The sequence below is a fragment of the Myripristis murdjan genome, chromosome 20 (genome assembly GCF_902150065.1).
Source record: "Myripristis murdjan chromosome 20, fMyrMur1.1, whole genome shotgun sequence".
In the NCBI taxonomy this organism is placed as follows: domain Eukaryota; kingdom Metazoa; phylum Chordata; class Actinopteri; order Holocentriformes; family Holocentridae; genus Myripristis; species Myripristis murdjan.
The window spans coordinates 20561503-20587378 of NC_043999.1; the positions used below are offsets into that span (position 1 = coordinate 20561503).

The 25876-nt window shown below is 45.2% G+C and overlaps 1 protein-coding gene across 1 annotated transcript in view; it reads right to left on the bottom strand.

The window, feature by feature from the left end:
- Positions 1 to 15601, bottom strand: part of zeb1b (zinc finger E-box binding homeobox 1b) — a 53142-nt gene extending 37541 nt beyond the window's left edge. The window contains exon 1 of the mRNA XM_030079505.1: positions 15540 to 15601. Coding sequence (XP_029935365.1) covers positions 15540 to 15597 — 58 coding nt within the window. The 5' untranslated portion in view covers positions 15598 to 15601. The remainder of the gene's footprint in view (positions 1 to 15539) is intronic.
- Between the last annotated feature and the right edge of the window lie 10275 nt (positions 15602 to 25876).

Genomic DNA, 25876 nt, shown 5'->3' on the forward strand with positions numbered 1-25876 from the left:
GTACACTTTATCAGTTTCAGCAAATAAACCATAAATAAATAATTATTTTTCCAGTGACAGTTTTTACAGTTGTTACAAGTTGATTGGAGACACTCACAAAGCTGACATGGCTCTGATTAGGCTTCAGAATTATGGAGAAAATTAACTCTGATGGGTTTGGACGCAGGAATTGTTGAATTAAATTAACACTCACAATTTTGCTGCGCATTTCTTTGCACATTGTACTTGTGAGGCAGTGCATGTCTGTCTGTCTTCAAACTGAATAGAGAGGCTATGTTTGAGACACATCCGATGTTTAGGTAACCCCATTTAAAGTTAGCTTCAGCTACTCTTGCTGTTGCAGGTGAGGCAATACTAGCCTCATCAGCCTATAATATAGAGTTAAGTGCTTGACTGAAGATGATATATTGAGCTCACTAAATGAAACACTTTGCAAAACAGCAGACAGTTATGGGTTAACGAGGCTTCACAACCCACATGATGGCAGGACAGAGGACTGCTCTGTGTTGAACTGACCATGGGGGGTAGGAGGGAGCGAGGGAGAAAGAAAGAGAGAGAGTGAGAGATGGAGACAGGGAGAGTTTTGTGCTGTCTTCTTTCCAATAGGAGGGTAGCAGCAAATCTGCTCTGGCAATGCAGTTTCTCTGTCAAACAAGTGTTTTTTCTCCTGGGCGGCAAAATGAAGTTGGTGTGCGGAGGATTGGTAGGAGAGCCAGAATGACGATAATAAAAATCAAAGGTTACAGGACAGAACAGGAAGACAGCCGCTGTTTTCTCATACCAAAACATTTCTGAATGTTCACCTGTGTGATTGCGCGTGAAAAACACAGAAAAAGACAGAATGAAAAAGAGAGAGAGAGGTGACACATCTGCTAGGGATTTGGGACTGGGCGAGCTCACCCTCTGTGAGTAGGGAGAGAAAGACAGAGAGAGGGGGAGGGAGTGTGAAAGAGAGAGATATGGCCAGTCTAAAATACACCAACTGAGTGCAATGTCAGCCAAAAATACTCCTCCGAACAAGTCAATACTGAGCATCGATTACTTTTGCGCAGGGCTTATGCAACATCACCATCTGAGTGTACAATTATGGTGAAATCTGTGTGCAGCCAGTTTGCAAGGCAATCCTCTTGCCTGGCAGTGATGGAAAAGTAAACTTTTTGTGTGTGCTACTGGGTCCCTTAAATCAAACTGAACCACTGCCCTGGAAACACAGAGGGAAAGGTCCTCTCACACACCCATATATAGAGAGAGACAGGGGCCGAGAGTTAAAGGGGACGAGGCGACAGAGGAGGACAAATGCGCACGTCTGAGAACGACTAAACCGCCTGAACTGCTGCAACTTTGCTGTGAGAAATATTCTGCATTCATAAAATCAGAGGCGATTCATGGACATGGAGCGGATTGGGAGTTCCAGTCAAGGAGGACAAATGTGATTTCAGGCTGAGCTTTCACAGATCAGCAAAGTAGAGCCACACAAACATAGTCTTTCTAATGACAGGTGCAGTAATCTTTACTCTGCGTTGTCCCTCTCCTCCTCCTCCTGCTCTTCCTCACCTCCTACTACTTTCCCTTCTCCTGCTCTTCCTCCTTCATCACCACCTTTCCATCGCCTCCCCCCTCCTCCTCCTCCTCCTCCTCCTTTCCTGAAACCCTGCGCAGCACCATTTCCACCGGGACGCTGACGTGAGCTTGGAGATGGCCGCGCTTAATCGATAGCACCAGGTTGCCACGACAACCTTGATTTCCTGTCGCCGTTTTTGCCAAGCGACAGTGATTGCGCCGGGTGTCCGTTGCACCTGCCGCCCTCTCCTCCTCCTCCTCCTCTCCTGTCTCATCAAGCGCTCCTTATCCGTTGTCTCCCTGCCTCTGTCCTCACACTGTACAGCCGCCATAGACAAAAGAGGAAGACAGATATACAAAGGCGAAACGGATTAGTCCCAAGAGGTTGGGTTCACACAATCAAAACATGGTATTGAATGTGACTGAATGGGCACACATACACACACACACACGCACCACATGTTGACACGTGTACGCATGCATACAAACACATTTAAAATAAACACACACGCACACACACTGTCATCCCTAACAAAAGTGAGCGGTGATGGCTATCATATCTCCCTTGAAGGGTGATGTCATTGCACCTGGGGAGCATTTACTATCACCACCGTCACACACACACACACACACACACACACATATAAACACACACCTCCCCCTTCTGTCTCTCTCCTCCAGGAGGGGTTGGCACCTCATGTTTTTTTTTTTTTCATTAATGGAGAGCTCATTAATCGTGGCCGATAACGAGGACGTGGGACAGGGACATGATTAAGGGGTTCTCTCTCCTTTAGCTGGGCGCCCTTGGGGATAAACAGCCACGGTGTGTGTGTGTGTGTGTGTGTGCAAATGTTAAAACAGCAGGTACAGGACACACACACAGACGCTCACAGACTATCTCTAGGACATCTGTGGGATAGGATACTACATGTGTTTTCACTTAAAGGATACAAAAGCAACTTTCTCCGTGATCGTAGCAGTTATCAACTTAGTCGCTCTTATCCCAGGGAGAGTTTTACCCAGCTTTTACTTAGGCTTGTGCTTTGACCTTTCTTCCCTTTCTGATCTAGGTCTATGTTAAATACTATTCCCTTAAGACTGCAGTTTAATGCTAAGGGAGGGAGAGAGGGAGGGAGAATGGGCACTCACAAAGAGGAAGCAGGGACTTAAAAATAAATCTCTGGAGTTTTTCTCTTTTTTTGCAGGATGTGGAGATGGTGACTCCGCGCCTGCCCAGCACATGGCCTCCCTCAAAACCGGGTGCAGACAGGAACGTCTTTACTGGCGGGCCGTGCGGTAAAGGAGTCATACTCCTGTCTGATAAAACTGTACGGAAATGGAGTCGCATTAGGCCAGAGAGTGGACAATATGTACTCCAGAGTGGGCCTAATTTTTTCAGTCAAGCATGTTGTGGGCTATGAAATTTCTGTTTAGAGTGTAATATGATCCTATCTTCTAGCCTTCAGGCAGCAGGACACACTCCTTGCGTAATGTGTGTGTGTGTTTGTCTGCACTCGTATCTTTAAGATGGGTCAGTCAGAGAGCAGAGATCAGTCTGTACATACAGGAGGGCTCTGCAGTACAGCAATCATTTAGTCTTACACACACATTAAATCCAATCTGTCTGGACTGAAGCCCTAATCCCCTCTCCACGGCCATGGAGACAAGCAGACAGTAATCCTCCATATTTGTATATTAATAGCCAGGGGCTCAAGGGGGGCCTCTCTATATCATGATGTATGCTTTATTGGTTGGTTAATCTGCTTGTCGATCAGAGGACCCAGTTCATTTAAACCTGGGTTTTAATAATAACATAGCCAGCGCTGCCTGGGGGATAAGCTCCCAAAGGACATGGGAAAGAGCATGACTGGGCTCAATAGACTCATCATCAACAATAAACAGCTTTACATCAATGTGATCCTTTGCTGGACAATACAATTGTAAAGTGGAATTCAGCCCTAGGCATCTGCCCTTTTCTAAGATGAAGGGTAGATAAAGCCTAACCCAAATATAGGCCTGCTACCTTGTTAGCATAATGCATGCTTCAATCAACTCAATGTTATTTCTGACAGTCTAGTTTAGAGCCACTGGGTGTGCCCATTATAATCTTCCACATTTACTCTGAGAGGTTCTCCCTGCCCTTCTGAAGAGATGACCCTCACAGACATTTAGGTGTGTCTGATTTGGTTAAAGTGCCATTTCACATTGACAGACATCACCACAGAGTAGGGGAGAAGAGAGAGGTGAGATTCCTTTGGATCTGAATCACGTTGTCGTTGTCTGGCCTCCTCTCAACCCGTCTAGACGCTGTGTCACTGCCACACCCCACCGGACATCCGTCCTTATTCAATACATTTATCAGACAGCCATTCGATTAGAAGGGCACTGCTTTAAATTAGCCGTCGAGTCTGGGAGTGATGGAGGCTGGCTGAACAAGAGAGCCATTACAGCCTTCAGGGGACAGTGTCCCTCTTGCTTACCAATGGCCTTCAGTTACCAGCGATCGCTCAATTCAGGAAAATTACATCTGTAATCATTTAAAGTACGAGGCCTGTGAACAAGAGACTGCTGCTGACGCAATTAAATTGGGCCAATTGTAGATTTATTCATTTATTTATTTAGTTATATATCCTTTATTTAGCCAGGATGGTCTTACTGATATACAAGATTTCTTCTTCCAGGGAGTCTTGGTCAAGACGGCAGCACAAGCAGTTTCACATTTAAAAAACAAACAAAAAAAAAAAAAAAAACAGTCCATCTCAAGTCAAGGAAATTATGTAAAACAGCAACATGTTTCCTTTACTGCAGTTTTGTGAAAGACCATTCAAAATATTTAAAGAAACTGAGAGTAGTTCTAAGCTAATGATATTTTGCAACAGGAGAAAGCTGTTTTATCAAGCTGGGTGCACCTTGGAGACATTTAAAAGAATCTGATTAGTAGATCTGGTACTATAGTTGCTTGTATGATAGGATAAAAAGATGACTCTCTGATCAAAGTGTGTTATTCCAATATAGAGGTGCACGGATCAGGGTGTGGACATACTTTAAAAAAAAACACGAACAGTGATTTTTATTGATCAAAATGACTTAGGTGGCATGGGTGACATGAAATGAGGCACTTCCTTGTGAAAATCTTGGGGCAACAAACAAGCAGGGGTCAGACATCTGGCACAGAGAGAGAGAGAGAGTGATAGAGGGAGGGAGAGGGCACCCTAGGGAGATCTGTGGCTCTCTGTTGGATGTGAGGAAGGATGGAGAGAAGAGGAGAAAAAAAGAGACAAAAAAGGGAGGCATGGGGAGAGCCTCAGCAACGGTTCACGCACAGGTCAGCATTCAGGTGGAGGTCAGGAATGCGTTCACAAACCACGTCTAACGCACTCCAAGGCACATGGACACATGCACACCCATACAGACGAATACACTCACACATACACACACACACACACACACACACACACACACACACACACACGCACACAAACAGGGCCTTAGATGCAGTGCAGCCAGACCATGTGACTCTCACGGGGTAATCTCATGGGAGCATCCCCCACCCCTGATCTCCCTGATGGACGATAACAACAGGAAGTGAGCTTGGCCTGCACCAGCACAGCACACCACACCTACAGATAACTGCTCGCTCCCTTTCTTTTTCACCAGAATACACACTATACATGTAGCCTACACACACACCAACACACACACACACACACAATAAATACCCCTTCTTTGCATCGCTCCAGCCTCCCTCATAAGCCATACATTACATTACTAGCACTCATTTATCAGTCATCACACTAAGTCTAAGTTTAATCCCTCTAAAGTGCACTGTGTAGGGCAGATGAATTGAGGGTGAGGTGCCCACTGCTGCTGGCATCGGTGGCAAGCGAGACGCGCTGCAGCCTGGCACTGAAACAAGGAGAGACCAAGGCTGGCAGGGGGTGTGCTTTTCAATGGCTGAATGGCCCTTGTTTATCTAGGTCCCTCTGGGAAGTCAGGACACTGCAGTGAATAGGAGCCAGTTAGCAGCGATGGCATAATAAGGCCTGTGGGGGTGAGGGTGTGCGGGGGGTGTGGGGGTCATTGAAATTCATGGCAGACTACCGTCAAGGCAAACCACCCATGCCAGCGGTGGCAGTGACTCAAAGGAGCAAGGAAACGCTGGCTATTTTCTAAGGCTGAGGTTTTGGGTTAACAACACGGCATTAGGTAACAGAAAACTTTAATAGTCTATTGCTTACTCATCGAAAAATACCCTGATGAGAAGTGGAAGCCACCATCTGATGCTGTAATGGAGAAAGGGAAACTTTCAGAGGACGTGTCAAACTGTTTTTCTCTTTTAGCTGAGCAACACAGACACACAAACACGGCTAATTTAGGTCATGAATTCCCTCAGAAGAGCGACACTGACATGACAAGCAAACAGAGCCAGGCTACTTTCTCTCAGATTTCTGTGTCCCACTGTGTCCAGGCACTCTTTATTCTTTACATGCTAGTCAGAAGTGACTGGAGGCGCTCAGAGTGAGGAGGGGGAGTTCAGGCGGCGCATCACAGGCAGACACAGTTGCTGTGTTCTTCAGCCCTATTTTCAACACCCAGCTGGAGAGCAAGGTGCTCCGCTGACAAAAAAATGACCTTTCATTGCCGAACTCGCCCCTCAATTTAAACGGCAGATTCTCTTTAGGCTGTCTGAAAAGAAATGTTGTTTTTCTTTGCCCTTGGTGCAGTGTGAAACAGCCGAGCTTACATCTCAGCAATAGCGCTGATTCCTTCTTCCAGGCTTTCATGTTTTCTGCCCGGTTTGTGGTCTGCGCAGCCCCCGATGAGAGGCCTTAAATAGGCTGCCACAGGTGCTGGGGCTGGGGGGGTGAAGGGGGGCCTGGATGGGAGCAGGGCCGCAGGAAGTCCCTTGTTTTCACAGAGATAAAGGGCTTTCAGGTTGCATCCTGGGCCGTAATCTCTCACACACTTCCTGGTTTTGTTCACGGTGAGACAAGAGAAAATGACAAACTAACCTTCGCCCTGAGAGGCTGATCGATAGCTTCTGATGAGACAGGATGTGTGTCTGGTATTTGAGGATTTGAGCCGCACAAAATGACAATGAGAAAGAGTGGATTTGATTTTGAGCAATGTTCATTAATGGTCCTCGATCAGGGCTGATTTACGGGTTCATTTATTCCGAGTGCCAGTTCATTATTGACTGTGATTATAAAAGTGTGCATATAATTTCTGTCCTGACCTCTTCATTTGCTTTTAGAGCACAATTAACATTGTTCCAAGCTCTTACATCCTAATTACAGCAAAGATAACGCTGCCTTTCTTTCAAATTCAAGTTCCTCCTTAACCAGTCACTTAGTGCCGGCCTTGTATTTTAAAAGATCCATTTACCAGACATTTACATGAAAGGCTTGATAGAAAAGTTGGCATTGAGGATGGATGCAAACTTCAGAAGGACAGGCAATGCATTTCATACATTCTCACAGTAAAATGCTTACATTCCTCCTCGTTTCTCTCTCTCTTTCTCTCTCTCATATTCTTTCCATTCTGAACATGTCCTTCTTGAGTAGGCCTGCATTTGACCGTGAGCCACGCCCTGTTCTCCTGCCAGAGGAAACGTTCAATGTCTCCCTCTCTCTTTCTCTCTCTCTGTCTCTTTCCCTCTAACTCTCTCCCTCCTTCTCTCTCTCATACTTTTGTCAGGTGTTATTTATGAGTGGTGTAGCCGAGTTGCTGCGTGCCTACAGCACCTGCTGGTGTTGGAGACTCGGAGCCAACGCAGCTGCCACAGAGAGAGAGAAGGACAGAGAGAGAAAAGGATTGGAGAACGTAGGAGCTGGGAAGGAGAGGAAGTGTGGGGGGGGGATAGCAAGAGAGAGAAAACTGGGGTGAGTGTGTGATGGTGGGGTGACACTGTGTGGTTTTGTCAGTGTTGTAAGCACAGTGATGTGTGGCAAACAGATGATACGACTAATGATGGGGCCATCCTGTGCCGTACGCAGGATGGCGAACAGCGGGACAAAACAAACAAATAAGCAATGTGCAAGCACTAATTAATAGTGTTGTACAACTCTGAACATGATCAATTAAAGGCTGTGCTTCATTGACTTGCAGCCAGTGTAACAAGAGAGGGGAGGGCCCCTTCAGCATGAGCAAGAGGACAGATGTACGATCGCCTGGTGATCCGAAGATACTTACTCCCCTTCTTTCACTACCCCACTACACACACACACACACACACACACACACACACACACACATATTTATGGGACGTGCTTGGTGAAGCTGCAGTATGTTTTGACTGTAAACACCTGAGCAGCAGCAGCAAAGAGCCAAATCAGGACAGGTGGGCTGAGACAGGTCACAGGTCACTGGCTGAATTCCAGTTCCCAGAGCTGACACAGAGTCGTAGAAACACACACACACACACACACACACACACAAACACACACGCACTGTAGCACTGTGTACTTTGCTCTACAAGGGTAAATTTGCTGCAGCAATACTTTGTTTTAATTGGATAACAAAAAAAAATGCAACATTACATCTAACTTAAAGAAACAAGGTTAACTGTGAGATTAACCTCGGTGCTACAGCAATCTGCCTCAGATCTGCCAACTTGCCTGTAGCCATCTTAGCAGAAAGAACAATGACACTGAGGTGGGAGAAGTGAGAAACACATGAGGTGATGCAACAAGGGAATAAACTGTTTATAAAGCACCGGTGCAAATGCATTCATCACTCAGTGGCATTTATACCTCTATTCAACAAAGGGGCCGGCATTGTTGACTCTCCTTAATGAGACTTGATGAAACCACATAAAAAAACTACAGGAAAACAGGTTTCGCTAAAACAAAACAGTGACGCCTTTTATTAATACAGTATAACCCTTTAATTAGCCTGACCTAAAGAGACAGTAAAATTCTTTCACCTGCCCTCAACTCGATTCTCTTAAAACTGAGAATAGACAGCAGAACACCATGGATCAAGGCACAGCATAGATTTAGCCCAGGCTGTGAAATAATCTGATTCCCTGGCCTTTTTCCTGACACAGTACTGTATTCATCTTCACAAAGACATACTGTAGCTCCATCCTCATAACAGTCGGTGAGTGTGTCCAGGGTCGGCTCCCTCCTTAGGTTAGGTCACACTGGCAGGGTCGTGGGGAGCTCAACTAAATGCTCACGGGTTAAATGGGGCGATGCGGACGCTCCATGCCTCCCTCTCTACCCTCCCTTCTTCCCTCTCTCTGTTCTCAAGCTGGCCATTCTCCTCTCATTAATCCTGTGTGGATGTTTATCTATGTTGACATTCAGCGTAGCAGCCGGCCTTCTCTCTGACTAACAAACAGGGTGACTAAGGTTTTCTGCTGGAGCTGTCACAGGGCTAGCCTTACTGGGCTAGCTCAATGTGAGGGCGTGGGGGACACAGTGGCGCTCGATTTGTTAGTCACTGTGGCCCTCGGGACATCACAGCCCGGTTTTGCAGTTGGAATCGGCCTGTGAATATGAATGTGTCCCCCCTCAGGAGGGCCATTATCAGTTCTGTGTGCTACGGAGAGGAAAATCAATATGGTCATCATAACAGGCTGGCAAAAAGCCAGCGGCTGCGCTGTATTCAAAGCGCAATACATGGCGGCAGATTACTCCGTTGCCTCATCTGATGTCATCTGATTTCATCTCCATAGACAGAGTCACTGTGGGATGTTAATAAGGTCAAGCACATCGAAAAGGAACAAGTTCTCCAATGCACAAAATCTGCCTCCAAAAACTGAAAAGTGTGGAATTTTCAGGTGGTGAAAAAACGCAGCACAAGAGGAGCAGCAGAGGTTTGCCCTGATGAGTTTTTGCCACAAACACAAGCTGGCGTAAGAGCCCCTCGCAGGGCCCGCCTTCTGCCTATTGTGTGAGTCCAGTCTTTTTCATTAACCGCTCCACTGAGGACCACAAGGAGGGGAGAGGGCGGAGGGAAGGGAAGAGACAGAAGGAGGTGGCGTTGGTGACAGGGGGATGAGGAGGGGGCAACAGACAGACCCATAGGGATTCACAGAGGGCCAGAAGAGCAGCCACCGAATACATGATTAAAAAGACACATCAACAAGCAGCGCTGGGCGTACCGTACACAATATTTACCTCCAAGAGGATGGCAATTTAGAGGTAATCTCTCCCTCAAGTATACACACTACTAGAGAATATTATCTCTTGCCCCCACACCTGTCTCGGCAAGGACGGGAAAGAGAAAGAGAAAGACGATGAGTGAGAAAGAGAGAGGTTGAAATAGACAGAAAGGAAAGGAAAGGAAAGGAAAGGAAAAGACAAACTTCTCTTCCTTGCCAGGCATCAACACAGCACATGCTCTGGGGGCTGGGTTGAAGTCATCTAGTGAACACACCTGTCCATGACTCACTGTGTTGGAGTCAGGAGAGGAGAGGAAGGCAGCGGAGGCATTTCTGCTTGGTTAGCTTACATGATACACTTAACTGAGCTCTCCTCCCTGCACTGCACTGCAAACAAATACCTGCCTACACTGTTTCCTGTGTCAGTATCACTGTTCAGGTCAAGGCTGTCTGAGCTGCTGCAGACCTGCACGATTCACTCAGCAGACAGCCACAATGTCAATATGAGTCCTGCTCCTCATGTCATGTCGCTCCACGGCAGCAGCTCTGCTTAACTAGCTAAATGATCCTCCAAACTGGCAAGGAGAGGCCTGGGCTGCTATTTTGGGGAGGGGGGGGGCATGTTTTGCTCCTGAGCAACCGTTTTTGTTCAGTTCACTGAGCTGACGCGTCGCTACACGCTCCCACCGCCTCACCCGTGTATTACAGCCCGCCCCCACCCATCCACCCCCGGCTCAGCCACTCTGGGATATTTCTGTCCTTCCAGCGACAGTGTTGACGGTCTGTGGATGGCTGCGTCATCGTCAGTTAGGGAGCCTCCAGGCGCATGGCCCCCATCACCTCGTCCTGTCACGCAGACAGACCCCTCATGGCCCACACTGGGGATTCTGGGGGACTCCCGCCTGCTGTGCCAAATTAAAGCCCTCGTCCTGACATTAAAAAAAGCACACTGGCTCACAGACATCGGTCCGCTAAAACGCACAGGACAAAAATGCCACAGGGATGCACTGGCGTTAACGTTAAGGCGAGCGAGCGTGATGCAGATGTAGGCTAGATTTCCGAGACAAAAATGTCAAACCAAACGCCATAATGCAGGCCCTTGAGGACCCAAGGGGCGCGTGAGAGGGAGATTTGATGAATTCTGCAAGCGTTCCACGGATTCCTCCCTTGCGGGGACCTTTGGGAAGAGAATGGGTCATATGCAAATGGCATGCACAGTATGGAGGAGAAGTTTCCCACAAGCGGAGTGTGAAAAGGGCTCTCCCTCCCCATGCCGAGCCTGCTGAATGGGCCTTTTCTTCTGTCACTGAAAGTGTATGAGGTAGAGCAGGCAAACTGCAAAGGTAACTAGGCTCTTTCTCTTCGGGCTTTCTCACCAAAGCCTGAACACACAATGGCTCATTTAAGCATTCAGCCACACAAACCCCAATAAAGCACATCCAAGCGCAGTTAAGGGGGTTAGTGAAACTGACTTGAGGTTTAAAACTCCTTCTTTACGAAGGGAGAGCACCTTTTTATAGGCTAATGCTCGCGGCCTCCATGGGAGCAGCTAATCATTAAGCTGCCTTAACTGAGGTGGGAGTGTGGAAATACATCACATAATTTTCATTCAACCAAATGGTCAGATGAGGACAGGCCTTTTCCCACACTGACCGACATGTGGAGGGGTAAAGCTAACCTTTTTGGTAAATAAAAATTGAATTTTGACCAACAAAAACAAACTTTGGCAACGAACATGATTGTGCACTTTACCCCATGGGGTCTGCTCAGTCTCACTTATAAAATAGTACATAACTACACCAGTTACAATCACACAAAGACAGAGAAGACAGCAATAAAGGTATTTATACTACTACAAAAGCCAAACTGGCATAATGTGGGTGTGATTTTGTCCAGGAAACATTATCATGCTTTATCTAGGTACAAATCCAATTTGGTTGGGTCTGAGAGATAGCTGCCATGTGTGTGCATTTTATTTACCAGCACACCTCCTTGAGTGTCACCTGTTGTAAATTTGTTTGGGTCAACTCCCCCGCTTCTCACCAACTCTCTCTCCTTCCCCCTTCGACTCCACATGGGACGTGGAGCCCTGAGTTCCACGGGCAGAGAGGAATAGATGGGGGAAAAGAGGGAGTGGAGAAGAGGCTAAGGCTGTAGCTTGAACCCCCACCCCCTCTCTCTTCCCCTTTCATTGAACAGACTTAAACACAAACACAATTGGACATGCTGGAAGCCTCACAATGGCACAGGGGGGGAAAGTGAAGTCATACTCTAGGCACGCATGGGTGCCTAGGTCAGGGGGCAATCAACAGCACCCTTGGCTACTGTGTCTTAACCCCAAAATAAAGGACAAGCTCTGGGGGGAGGAGCTATAGGAAGATGGAAAGGGAAGACAGAGAGAGGAGTGGAGTGGAGGTGGGGGGATTTTCTTCTTACTTGGCACTTTCAAGTGAGGCTGCTGAGGAAGTTGGTGAAAAGCAGTGAGATAAATGAAAAATTTCCTCCTCTGCTAAACTCCTCACACAACAGGGGTGGACCTTTTAAATGTAAACAGATGTCTTTTAAAACACTGAAGTGGCATGTGGAGCTCCAAAGCCAATCCCCACCTCCTCAAGAGTCTTTACCATGGCCAAAACATTGCTTTTTTTTCCCCCAAACAAACTGTAGCTATAGCTAAACCACATTGTGTCTTTATTGTTCTCCCACAAACTTGCAGTGTGCAGTGGAGTTCAATATTTTTTGTACAGGGAAAATGAGTCCAGGGCACTAAGTATAGTTTTACCAGGCCAATAAACATGCTCTCCAACATCACATGAGATTTTGGTTGCCAACACTGCCAAGCCCACAACCTCGTTTTCCTTATTTGATGGATGATTCATCAAGGTGCAAGAGTGCGTGTGCACGTGCATTTCCAAAAGGAGAGAGAAAGAGACACAGGGAACAGCAGATAAGATGAGACAAATGAGCCTCGTAATATTATCAAATAAACAGAAATCTTAACTACCTATGCGCACAGTCATTTCAAAGTTTCTGAGGAACACTGCCCTGCCAGCTTCAGCCCAGCTACAAAGCTGTCCTAGCATGGCCCTGTTTATTTTTGCTAAGAATGTTAATACCGAGCGCATTCCTCTATTCCCAAATTGCCGTGTTAAATTACCATTGCAGGGAACGGCTGCTATTCCTGAGGGGAGCTGACTGGGGAGAAGTGACAAAGGAAGCTGCAGTATCCCACCGATTGCAAACACCTGTTGTCCTGCAGGCTGTTAACACCTCTCTGTTTACAGCAGGGACTGCAGCTCACCTTGATCTCAGCCTGGCCTGTTAGCCAGGGGCCTGGCATGGCAACTGATACTGACCAGAGCAAGCTGGGCACCATTTGAGGCTTTGTGTGATTACAGGAGCCCACACCCCATAACTTATCCCAAAGCAATGGCTACTGAAAGGTTGGTCTTGCCATCTGAAAACTGCCACAGAGGTAGCCCGTACGCTGGAGTAGGTTTCTGCAAAGAGAGCAACCACATTAAAATGCCCGTCTGTTAATGATATGACTCTGCACTCCTTATCCACCAGTGGCACTCTCTCTGACCTAGCCTGGCCAAACAATTCTTTACAAACAACAAAGATGCCGATTTACATGACAGATCAGCAGCCTTGCCATAAGGTAGGAAATTGGAAAATAAAAGCCTGGCCTTTGAGGCACATGCTAATGAGACAAAATAAGCGGAAACACAAATATCAGTCAGCCTGTGTCAATACTGAGAAAGGTAAAAACCCCGAGTGAAGAGAAGAAGAAGTAGTAGAGGAGAGGGGGAAAAAAACAATCAAAAACAAACATGAGGCTCCTTTTCACATTCAGGCACAGCGGAATATTCGCACCTTGGCAGAAGGACCGTTATCTAAATTCTAAGGTGTGTCCGCACCTTGTACACACCGACCGTCCACGAGCTCACCAGTAACTAATGCATCACCTGGTTTAATACACTCTGAAATACGCTCGTATGATTGGAAACTTGCGGTCAAAAACGGCTACAACAGCCAGCGAAAAGAGACACTCTCCGTATCACTCATCACACAAACTGACACGACAGCCAAGCCGCACCACAAGACAGTGTGCCTGCATTTATTTCACCTACATAAGTTGGCATTTGTTGTAGCGCACTAAATGGAGCCCTTTTCCCCTTCCACAGAAACTAACTTCTCATCCGGAGTGACTTCGCCCATTGCAAATTAGACGGCGCGGCTTTTTTTTTTTTTTTTTTACGGATCTGTTTTGACAGACCAAAAATGCCCCGTTTTTCCCGCATCAGGTAAACATGTTCTCAGTTCCTGTAGGCTACCCTGGGTGACACAACACTTGAACATGAATGGCTTGATAGGCAACATATGTCGCCAGAGAGCTGCGAAAAAACACGCGTGCTTTTTAGTTAAAGGAAAAAAAATTAAAAGTCTATTTTAATCTATATAAACGTCGAGCTAAATGAGCGCTTTTAATTCGGCGGAGCCCTAAACGGAAGAAGGCAGCAGGAAGACGGATAATGACAATGGAGCAAACTAAACAGTTAAAAACTCAAACCTTTAAATTAAACCAGTAATGTTTGTATTTGTTGCGCAAACGGAACGGAGCACAAAAGAAGCAGCAAAACCACTGGAATATTCCTAACACACTTTTCGGAGCGGAGCAAAGTGGGGCGAAACTCGCACAACCCTGCCGTTCAAAGCGACGGACGCAAATAAATTTACGCCAAGTCACGTAAAGCAGCAGAAAATAAATCGAAATAGACAATATTAGAATGAGAAGAATAAACTAAGTAGGCTGTATGGAGAGCTCGCTCGCGTCCACCGTCCTCGAGGAGGAGAATCAGGATTCCCAGCGCGCGACTGGAGAGGATCCGCTATCCTTATATGGGCTGCGCTCGCCCTGCTCACACAAACAGCGCGTGAGATAGCCTGTGCCCCGCTCTCCGGAACCCGAGTTCCCCATCCATGTTTCTACAAAGCTCCTGCTTTTACTTCACTGTGAAAGACCGTCATTAAAACACTAAAGCCTGGCCAAGTGAGCGGCACTCAATTAAACAATCTCGTTTTAAGTTATGGGGTCGACTAAATACCTGCTCCTACAACAAGCCCAACTCAAAAAACGTGCTTTTCTCCTCTTTTTCTGCTCTAAAATTATACAGGTCGAACGGTGTCGTCGATAAATATAAACACCGGGCGTAATTTCAAGTACAAAATGATTTCTCCCCCCCAAACCTCGCCGCACAGCAACAGTGTCCTATCGCTACCTGCTACGAGTGTGAACAAGAAAAAAAGAGCAAACAAAACATTTTTGTTCGTTCACGAAACAGAAAATTATGTCCTACACTCCAGAGGAAAACGTTTATCTAATGTTAGCCGAAACAAATTGACCAATAAAGAAAAACGACTCTGTTCGAGGACGGCAATAACAATCAGGTAGCCCCCTTTTCTCCAATGAAACAGGTCCGAGTTTGGTAGTAGGCTAGACAAGACGGTAGAATTCGTCTATTTCAGTAAATTTCGATCGTATAAAGGTGGTGAAAGTGCACCAAAATGAATAATAAAGCAAGAGAAAGTGGAGACAAAAGCTGGTTCACTCATTCTAGGGTGAGGTGCGTGTAGCGGTGGCCGGTGCAGCGGACCGCTAGGCGGAGGGAGAGACGCGACCCAGGTATAACGGTACACCACATAGGGCTGTAATACTGCGCTCACTTGCTCACTTCTCAACACTTTCACCCACTAAAAAAAGCACTTCTGGGCTGCCAAAGTTTTCAGAGAAATTACCCACAGATAGAACAGCATCTCGGCCGTTTCCCCGGACGGAAAAATCCGCGTCGGAAGTTGTTTTACTCACCGTTGTTCCTCCTCGGGTTCGCCTGCTTTCTGCGCTTACACCTGGGGCCATCCGCCATGATCCTTTCGCTGTGTCTAAATGCTGCCGGAGAGTCACCTCCTCTCTCACCCCCTCTCCCCCCCTCCTCCTCCCTCACTCCCTCCCTACCCTACACCTCCCCTTCTCCGCACCTGGTTTACGACACTCCGCTTTACGACATCACCTTCCCGCACCTCCCAGACCCACGCTGCCAGGACCAGGACCATCCACCCGCAAACATAACGCAAGTCGAAGGCATCAGTCCTCTCAGCATCCTCCAGCAGTACCTGCCCAGACTGCACTTTGGGATTAATTTCACACGTGTTTCATGCTGTTTATTTGATAATCACAACAGGGGGTCCCTTCAAATTTACTAACATTTTTATCAGTTGTGGCCAGTTTGACCAAAGCAATTTAAACCTTCGGAAAAATTATTTTAATAAATAATAATAATAATAATAAAATACCCAAGTTTATGTTTCAGGTACTTTATGTCTCTTGTTACCTACTGAAACAGCCCTTTAAATAAAACATAATCTTCCCCACTCCCTGCCCCTTAAACATCAAAGTTCTTGTGGAAATCATGTTTTTTCTCTCCCAAATGTCATATGAACTGCACTGGCTCTCTCACTACAACAGGTGTGGTTATGTTAGGTGAGGGCCCTAGAGCAGAAGGATATTTTCTGAAGATTATAAATGGCATGTTATAGTTCCACAGTGGCACCCAAAGGAAGTAGAACAAATGTGTGTGTGTCTGTGAAATGTTCAAATGTTCAGATTGACCCCAATGAAACAGTGATGTGTAGAAAATGTGTACAGGCTATTGAAAACATCTCATCATGTTAATTTTATGTTTACCCATTTGTCCCCATTAAATTAGGAAAAGTTATGACATTAATCATGTATTTAGAAACATTAAAAACTAAATGAGGTCACGCTGATCTAAAAAAAAAAAAAATGATAGGGGGGTTAAACTGAGATAAGATGATTCTTTGTTTATAGATTAATCCAAACAGTACTTGATAGTGGGTGGGGCTTGTGTTAGCTGGCTCTCTGTGTCACACACTACTCACTTTATACACTTTATCTTTACTGCACTACTATCTATGCTGGATGGAAGCACTAGTTTGTTTGCTTTGCACTGTTTTGTCAGAAAAAGTGTGAAAAGACAGCAAAGTGTGCAGCTTATAGCAGCTTTCTACACACACACCTAATGATGAAGTCATTGGTGGAGCTTGACTAATGCCATGCTGTCATCAGGACATTCTGATAAGCCCAGAGAAATAGGACGTTTGACTATTAGTCAACAGGAAGACAACTTTGTAACCTGTGTGAAAGGCAGCACTTTCTGTTGTTTATGTGTTTGTATGCGTGCATGCGTGTGAAGTATGTCAGAGTGGAAACACAGCAAACAGAGCGTGTGTGTATGTGTGTGTGTGTGTGTGTGTGTGTGTGTGTGTGTGTGTGTGTGTGTGTGTGTGTGTGTGTGTTGGAGCGAGGACGAGGTCATGAGACTGTCATTGCTGATTCAATCCTCCACCTAAAGAAAGACCCCGCTGTTCTCCTGAGCAGAGTTCACTGCCTCAGTGATGAAGAAGACGCAGACATGCCAGCACAATCAGCAGGTTCTGACTGCATCCAATCAGACCTAAACCCCAGCACACACACACACACACACACACACACACACACACACACACACACACGCAGCTTATGACACTAGGCTCTGTGTAAATTGGAAAAAAAAAGCGGGGATCACATGCTTTGAGGTGAATTCTTTTGGAAATATGTAGGAGCAGGAAAGATGAAGTTTATAAACTCGGAGCAGAATGAAATGATGCTTGAGGTCCCATGACATGCAATTATAGGTCACAGGAGCACCAGTTGCTGCGAGGCTGTGGCTATTCTTGAAGCAGATGACTATAAGGTTTCTGGTGCCTGGACCTCTGGTATGTGAGAAGTTGTCATCATTCAGTCTATTGTGGCATTCAGTAGATTGTGTAACCCAGTTTAGCAGTGTATTGGGTGTCCTATATTGTGGACACACACTTTTCAGTAGGGCTATGACATTGTGTAATGACAGAATGCAATTTAAAAAGTAAGCAGTGGTGACCCCTTGATTTTTGTGGACAGAGTAGCAATATATTTGGATTACAGTTGGAATGCAGTTCATCAAAACATATTTGATTATGTATCACGTGCATATAGCTGTATCTATCCAGTATTTCAGATGCAAGGTGAGAGCCTCCTTATTACTTGACAATCAGCTCTTGGTTCAGGTACATATGACACAGTGTGTTCGGCGGAGGGCAGATCTATAGACTGAATAATTCAGTAGCTGTAGAGTGGTCCAGGGCTCAGGGCGGGCTGCCCAGACAGAGAGTAATAGCTTTAGCATAAACAACAACTCCCAACCTGCTCCAGGTGGCCTCTCCCACCAGCAGGCAGCCTCCCTGAAAGGGACAGGGTTGGGGAGTGAGAGAGGATGCCTCGACTCCCCTCCCTTTCCCTGATGAAAAAGGCCCCAGAAACAGTATGCCTCAGCAAAGATCAATGATGAGGCGTTCAGCTAACTGTGCGGTCGTAGCGGTGTTCCTTGCACACCGAGCCTGGAAAATGGGATGCTTGTTATCCAATGGAAAGTCCGATCTTTCCCATTTTCCTTGGATCCTGCCACTATTAGCATGAAGTCATTTTTCAACGTCTGTGGAAAACAAAGAATAACAATTATACAACCACTACCAATACAAAATAGCCTGAAGACATCTCTGATGTGTTTCAGAGGACCTGGTTTAAAATGGTGTGATTTATTTGCTCTGGCTCAATGCTCTGTATTTTGTATTGGAGAGGGATCCTTCACAGGCTCCACTGTACATGGAGCCAGTTATATTGTTAGATACATACAGGCTTCATGATGACCCCTGTATGAATCGGATATGGGCAGGGTCACAGAAATCAATTACAGGACATTGATCTAATTTCATAAAAACGACCACCTTGCACTAAAACGAATACTTCCGCTAATAAAGGCGGAGAGGGTGTTTCATCGTGAAGGCCCCTGCAGATTTCCCCGAATAGGACATACAGGTGCAGCAGTCACCTAAATAATGACATCAGCAATAAAACAGGGATATTGTCTTAACTAAAGTGTGCCATGAAATGAAATGAAAGGCTGACTCTGGCTCTTCCTATGGGGAGTTGAAACTGAGAAGAGGCGGGGGAGTGAGGGAACGGGGATAAGAAGCCATCCTCCACTACATTAAGGGATCATGCTGCTCCCTGAAAATTAGTATTGATCCTCTTAGGGCCAGGATCGTTTAGAAGATTAATGCGAGCAGTGGTTGAGCTCTGTGGTGCGCCATCCAGGACCAGGGGATCAGCTCAATGGGCCAGGCCAGGCCAGCCTACCCAGCCTGCCTGGGGACCTCTGCTGCCTGAGGAGGGGGGCGCACTTAAAGTAAGAGGGGGCTAGTTCTGTCCCATGCATGCAGCCACAGACCCACTAACGCCATGCCATCTGGGCTGTCAGCTACGAGCATCAGCTGTGTGTGTGTGTGTGTGTGTGTGTGTGTGTGTGTGTGTGTGTGGTAGCAGAGCTGGGGGGGTTTCGTGGTTCTCAAACCAGAAACAACATGAAAGCAAAAGAGCAGAGAATCTGTCAGAAAGAGGCAGGATGGATGGAAAGAAAGCAAGCAAGCAAAGGAGCATAAGGAAATGAGAGTAAAAGAGAGGAACAGAAAGTACGAAACGAGGGCGACGGAAAAGGTACACCCTGCCCTGCTCCAAATAGAGAGGAGAAGCTGGAGGGAGGCAGGCAGTGGCAGTGATCGAGAGAGACACACCAAAGACTAAACTGCTTAATCTCTCCCAAGAGACAGCAGCTAAATGTGAGGTCCTCCCTCCCCTTTCCACAGACCACCAACCCCCACACAACACTATCACTGCCGCGAAACTCTGCTTGGCCTGGCGCTCAGCTGCAGCTGGGGCTGTTATCAAGCAAAGAGAGTATGGACACACACACATGCACACGTACACACACTCAAAAAAGTGCTCAGGTGGAGCCTGTGTTGCAAACGATACTGTGGAGAACACAATCGGAATGTAGGCATAGGAATATGAGAGCTGAAGTGCCACGCTCCACAAAAAAGTTCCAAAAATGAGCGTTGTTATGTAGTAGTCCCGGTGTGTAGAGGGAAAATCTCTTTTCAATTGTAAATTCTGCTGATTTCAACAATAACACTTGCACAGAAACACCAAATAAACAGAACTCACTGCACGCAAATTGTTGGCCTGAGAATGCGTCTCTCTTGAGGTCAAGTGGTCCTCTGGGAAATGCCTAAGACAAATATCAAGTCAAGTATTCAACAGTGGCTGAATTGCGTGCTCTTAGACTCTGACACCCAACAATACAATGTTTTGAGGACTAGATGTCAATCTCTTGGTTTTCCTCTTCCGAGCCAGAGTATTCTCAACTCACTTCCTTGTTCCTCTATGGAGTTTTCTCAGAGAGGAAGTAGCTGACATACTGGCTGACGGGGGCCACACCCCAAACATCTCAGCAAGGGGGAAAGGTGAAGAAGGCAAGGCAGAGCCCAAAAGACTGGATGGACGCTACAAAGCAGGAAGACTTGGTTTGAGCAGGGAAAACTATCATATTGGAGGCGTTTATTTGAGATTACATGAGGGTCACTGGTCTCACTTTCCTTCTCACTCTCTCTCTCTAATTCCTGAGGCAAAGTCAGCATGAGAGCATGAGATATTAGGCCTCAGGGGTGATATGCATACGACAGGCACGTAGAAACACCTACCGACACTGATAGTAAAACAAACAAACACAAACTCCCTCACTCCCATGATTCCACAGGGGTGGGTGGCCAGAAGGTTGAGTGCTGCTGACCTACGGGTGAACGTAGCGCTGCCTGTCTGCGCGGCAGTCCAAGATATATACTTGTTTTGGCTAGCAAGACGTGTGTGCAAACTTATCCTAATACATGCACACACACACACACACACACACACACAGGCCCCAGAGCTCCAGACAGTCTTGCCCCAGTCTTCCCCCTGTTGTGATTGTCAAAGGAGACAGCCATCCCCTGGAAACCCCAGTTTAAATTTATACTGTATTTATTGGAGCGCCCATTGCATTTTACTGCTCATTTGTCGTCGTGGCTGGAACGGCCTTTGTATGTTCTGCGAAGAAGTCAAAGGCGTTATTTTTGGAGGCATCTTCTCTCATGGTTGAAATCCCTCTCTGGTGAAATAATACCTGTGAATTGAGATGTAGTGTAGTGCGAAGAGGACATTATTACTCAGGTGATGCAAGAAGGATAGTTTTTCCAGACGGCCTCTTTTTTTTTTCTTTTTCTTTTTTTCTCCGTGTCTTCAATCTTTGTGTTGATATTGATCTACCACAAGGTGAGGTTTGCCAAATGCTCCATTATAGTCGAATGGGTTGGTGGAAACTGCTTTTTGTTTCAGTTTTATTGTTAAAAAGCATGAGGTAAGCATCTGCAAAAATATAACATAAAATTTAAATTCTTTTGGCCCTCCCTACTGCTCACAGAGTCGTATAATCCATTAAAAGTTTAAGAAGGCTGCTATAATCAAAGACAGACTAACTGAAGAGAATGAGGCCATCCTTGCCAAATTTTTATGCTAATAAAAGTCAGGAGCGTTGCTTCTTCTCTTATACTTTTAACAAAAAATACAAATGGGACCTTCGTAAAATATGGCAAAGCTCAGTCTTCATTAATATATAATATGACTTTTTAATACAAAATTAATAAGCAGCATTACTTATGTGTGTCTGTAAGTCTGCAGTAGTGAAAATCACATTAGCATGGTAGTAGATACCACATGTGAGGCTGTAGGTGTGAATAGCGTGTGTTGCGTATATGTTTGTGTGTGTGCTTATATTTCCATCTGCGATAGGTTACTGCTGTTTTCGCTAGGTGAATGTGCCCACCAACACACCCCCTCTATCCCACACACTCACGGAACATCAGAACATTTTTCTTTGCACATGAACAGCGGTGCGCTATAAATGTACATCCTAGATGCCAGCCAATTACTATGGTGTCCCTTTACTCAACCTCTCCATATTAAGCCCTGGTTGTCAAACAGATTGTCTCCGGTGCTCCGAGCAGCCTGTGCTGCGAAACAGTTTTCATTAAGGGAGGATTTCCATGGGCCTTAGTCTGGCGGCTTAATGTAATTTCACAGCTCAGCGTCCATGCGGCCACTTCAGGGTCCAACATGGCCACCCACACCTTTACAAGAGCCAGTGAGAGGTGCTGAAAGGGTGACCGACTGCTAGTAAGTTTTAGGAGTGAAACGGGAGCCCCAAAATGAAATTCCAGCGCAGGAAATGACTGCAATAATAACATAACAGTTAATAAGGCTTTGGAAATGAACATGCACAGAGATAGTCCTCATTTAGTATTTGTAATGTAGTGTTCAGGAGGGGAAACCTGCTTAACAGCGGGTACAAGTTTAGTAATCCCATGTGGAAGGGCTTTTAGAAATCAAGTAGGATTCTTCTGTTTATTACTTGGAAATTATGAATGAGTTGTAAGCACTGGTTTGAACTGAAGCGTGCTAGAAATTAAATGGATACTATATGTTATAGAATTTGACATAAATACGGCACAAATTCCATATGGTAGACCTAAAAACTCAACATGAATGTGTCTATGGTGATATAAAATATCTAAGTGACCACCACTTAAGCATCTTGTAGATGTTTTACATGCCTAAAACTTTAATGGTACAGTATGTACTCGTGCACACATATGAGCGTGTACATGTCTCAGGTGTGTGCAGAGCCATGTATGTGTATCGTAACCTTTAAGAATGTTCCACTTCAATCACCTCTTGAGCATTTACCCCCAAGGTGTTAGCCAGCCTTTCACCAAAAGTCCCTATTAGAAACACATGGAGAGCATCACGCATCAAAACTCGACATGACATCTGGATGAAACTGAAAGTGAGACAGACTAGCGTTTCATTTTCATGTTTTACAGCTCTGGAGAGAGCGAGGGTGCCTTGACTTCATGGCTTGGAAGGGAGAGGAGGGCCAGAGATCAACGGAGCCAGAGGGAGATTAGGCCATTGAAAAGCTCTCTCATACATACACATACACACACACGCACACACACACACATACACACACACACACACACAAAACATGCACAAGCACACATGCTTTCATGCACGCTAAATACAACCTGATAATCCACCGAGAAGAAAGGACAAACTAAATCTCATTTGGAGGTTCCTTTAGGTCCCAGATGTTTCGGCCTTTCTTCTCCCTCTCTCTCTCTCTCTCTCTCTCTCTCACTCTCTCTCTCTCTCTCTCCCTCACTCGCCCATGGATTGGTTGTTTAACATGGCCCCTTTGAAAATATCCATAGCTTAACATCCTGAACCCTAACATTACGACAAGGCCACACACAGTGGGATGTGACTTTCATAATGTCAGGCAAATTACACCCAAGGCATCTCCACCATCTGCTCGTAGCTCATAATATTAACTCATAATATTACTCTATTGTAATAAAGGGGAGTTTGAATAGAAGAAAAACCACCAAGAGGGTCAGCTGTGTTCCTTGTGTGCATGACGAGAACAAAGTCTTGGTTAAGACAATGGATGACCCAGTAAATGAGTCAAAAACGACAATCAGACCAACCTTCACATTAGAGAGTCATGAACAAGAGACGCTCATGCTTATTCAGTGTATCCACTGAGGTGTGCAGGCTCTTCATTTAATATTTCCATAAGGTTGCATATGAGTGTATGCCAAGCATCCCTGTAATAAGGAGGTAATGTATTCCGCGCCAATGGCAAAAAGGTACGCTTGAAACATCCCTCACTGGAGCAGGAGTTTCCAACTTGACAGTGGACACATACATAATTAAGCTAACTAAAAATGAATATTTCATCTCAAAGCATTTCATCTCCAAACATCAAAACACCTCAACGTCTCTCATAATGAGCAAGGTAAATTACTCTTATTCACAGTGGGAATTGACAACGGGGAGTCTTTAAATGATGTACCTTGCTTTAGAGAAAGTCAGCATAGAAAAGAAAAGGGCGAGGAGGCAATAAAATATGTAACTTATTTTGCAGTCATTTTGAATTTCGCCACTATTCTCTGCATCCCAAGAGGAATCCATTGATTTTACACTCTAAAAAAGCTAATTTTTTCCTACGATTTTTTTTTTTTTTTTGGTTGCCCAACCCTTTTTTCTAAACTGTAATTGGGTTATTATGTCATATTATGGTGTCAGGCTTAATGCTTTATATGTGGAAAGGCCAGATCTGGAATAATTCATACCGACCTGTAATTCATGACATGCCATCCATGAGCCGCCTGAGGACAGTTGGGTTTACAGATATGTAGGTACATGCCAATGGAGAGGATAAATTATTCCATAAGCTTGCAGTGAGCTGTTTCAGTTTAGTTTTAAGAGTGTGGTCTTTGTAATGGTAACTTTCGCCAGATTTTCTCCATGTCTAGGATTGCACTAATGCTGCATACTCTCACATCTTTCAGTTTCCAAACAGTAGGCTATGGTTTGCAGAAGCTTAACACAGCAATGTTGCACAGGAAAAAAATAGGTGCTCTTCATGGTGCAACAGCAACACCACACTAGACAGAATGACTTTGACCATCAAACCTGCCACACATTCACTCCCTGTGCACCTTCATAGATGGGAATTAACCTGCCACACCTTGAAACGGTTTAGTGAGCGCTGGTCGATACTGTCATTATCCTAAAGCAATTCTTAATTCTATTTAGCCCTGAGCTAAAGATCCTTGTATTGATCTCAAAGTGGAGATGCCACAACTACTTTTACTTCTCTAGTTAAGAATGCTATAAAAAAAAAAAGGCCTATTGGCCCAAAGTCCATAAGCCCTATTCAAAGTAAAATTATGATGGGCTTCCTTAGTATTTCATTTCAGATGTTAGGACGTAAGGCACCAATGCTTCAGACCGAATGCTACCTGAGGATTTCATCAAGTGTTTCAGTCACAAGATTCAAATGCTAATGAGTGACACCTCAGTATTTCATCAAGGGTTGCAGAAACAGCCAGCTCTCTTTCATATCCTGTTTGGGGAGATGAGAAATATCGATAATACCGGTGGAGCCCTATCAGCATGAAACAGAACCTTTCAGCAGAGCGGTTGTCACAACACCTGTAGCAAAGTTCCTGATTACGTGTCTCTGCTTTTGAGCATGCAGTTGGTGTTGCTGCTTTTCAGTGCCTACGTGTGTGTCTGTGTGTGTGTGTGTGTGTGTGTGTGTGTGTGTGTGTGTGTGTGTGTGTGTGGCAAGGGTGTGTGAGACCGTGAGGGAGAGAGAGAAATAAAAGACAGAGAGAATTCCTAAGCAGCATGTAAGTGAAATAATCTCTCTCTCTCTCTCTCTCTCTCTCTCTCACACACACACACACACACACACACACACACACACACTGGCAGAGAGCAACAACACCTGCCAGGGACTATAGACTGTGGCCTGTGACAGTGGTTAACAGAATAGGACATGTGTAGCCCCAGGTGACTCAAATTGCAAAACTAACAACACCATGCTTCATTGCACCAAGAACTCAGTGTGAAACACCAGTAGAGAGGGCGAGTGTGTGTCTATACATACGTATGTCTATGTGTGTATGTGTGTGTATGTATATGCATGTGTGCCACAACTGATTCATCCTATAATGAACTGTAATACTTAATTAATATGGAACTGATTAGTATTCATGAAGCTGCCTGAAGCAGCAACAACAACACTGTGATGACAAATTATTATGATTATGATCATGGTGCTGAGTGTGATCATTAGTATTATTATTAGTACTGGGAAAAAGCACTGAAATCCTTTACTTAAGTAAAGGTAGCAGTATCACAATGGAAAACAGCCTCCTGCATTAAAAGAATCCTGCATTACAGACAACATACACAGCATAGTCCCAGTGGTGGAAAAGTACCCGAATACTTTATTTAAGTAAAAGTAGTAATACTTATATATACTAATATACTAATATAATACTAATATAAAAAATATATTCCATTAAAAGTAAAAAATAAATAAATAAAAATAAAAAAAAAATCATGCATTAAAATGTTTAATTATGTAAAGGTACATAAATATTTGCACTAAAATGTTGGCTACTTGAAGTCTGAATAGAAAGTGAAAGAGTTACCAATATATTTAACTGTGGTCGGAGCAGCTTCATAAACTGTTGGCTGGTTTATACACGAACAATGAACAAAACATCAAAATTTGAGTTTATTATGTGCTTTGTATAACT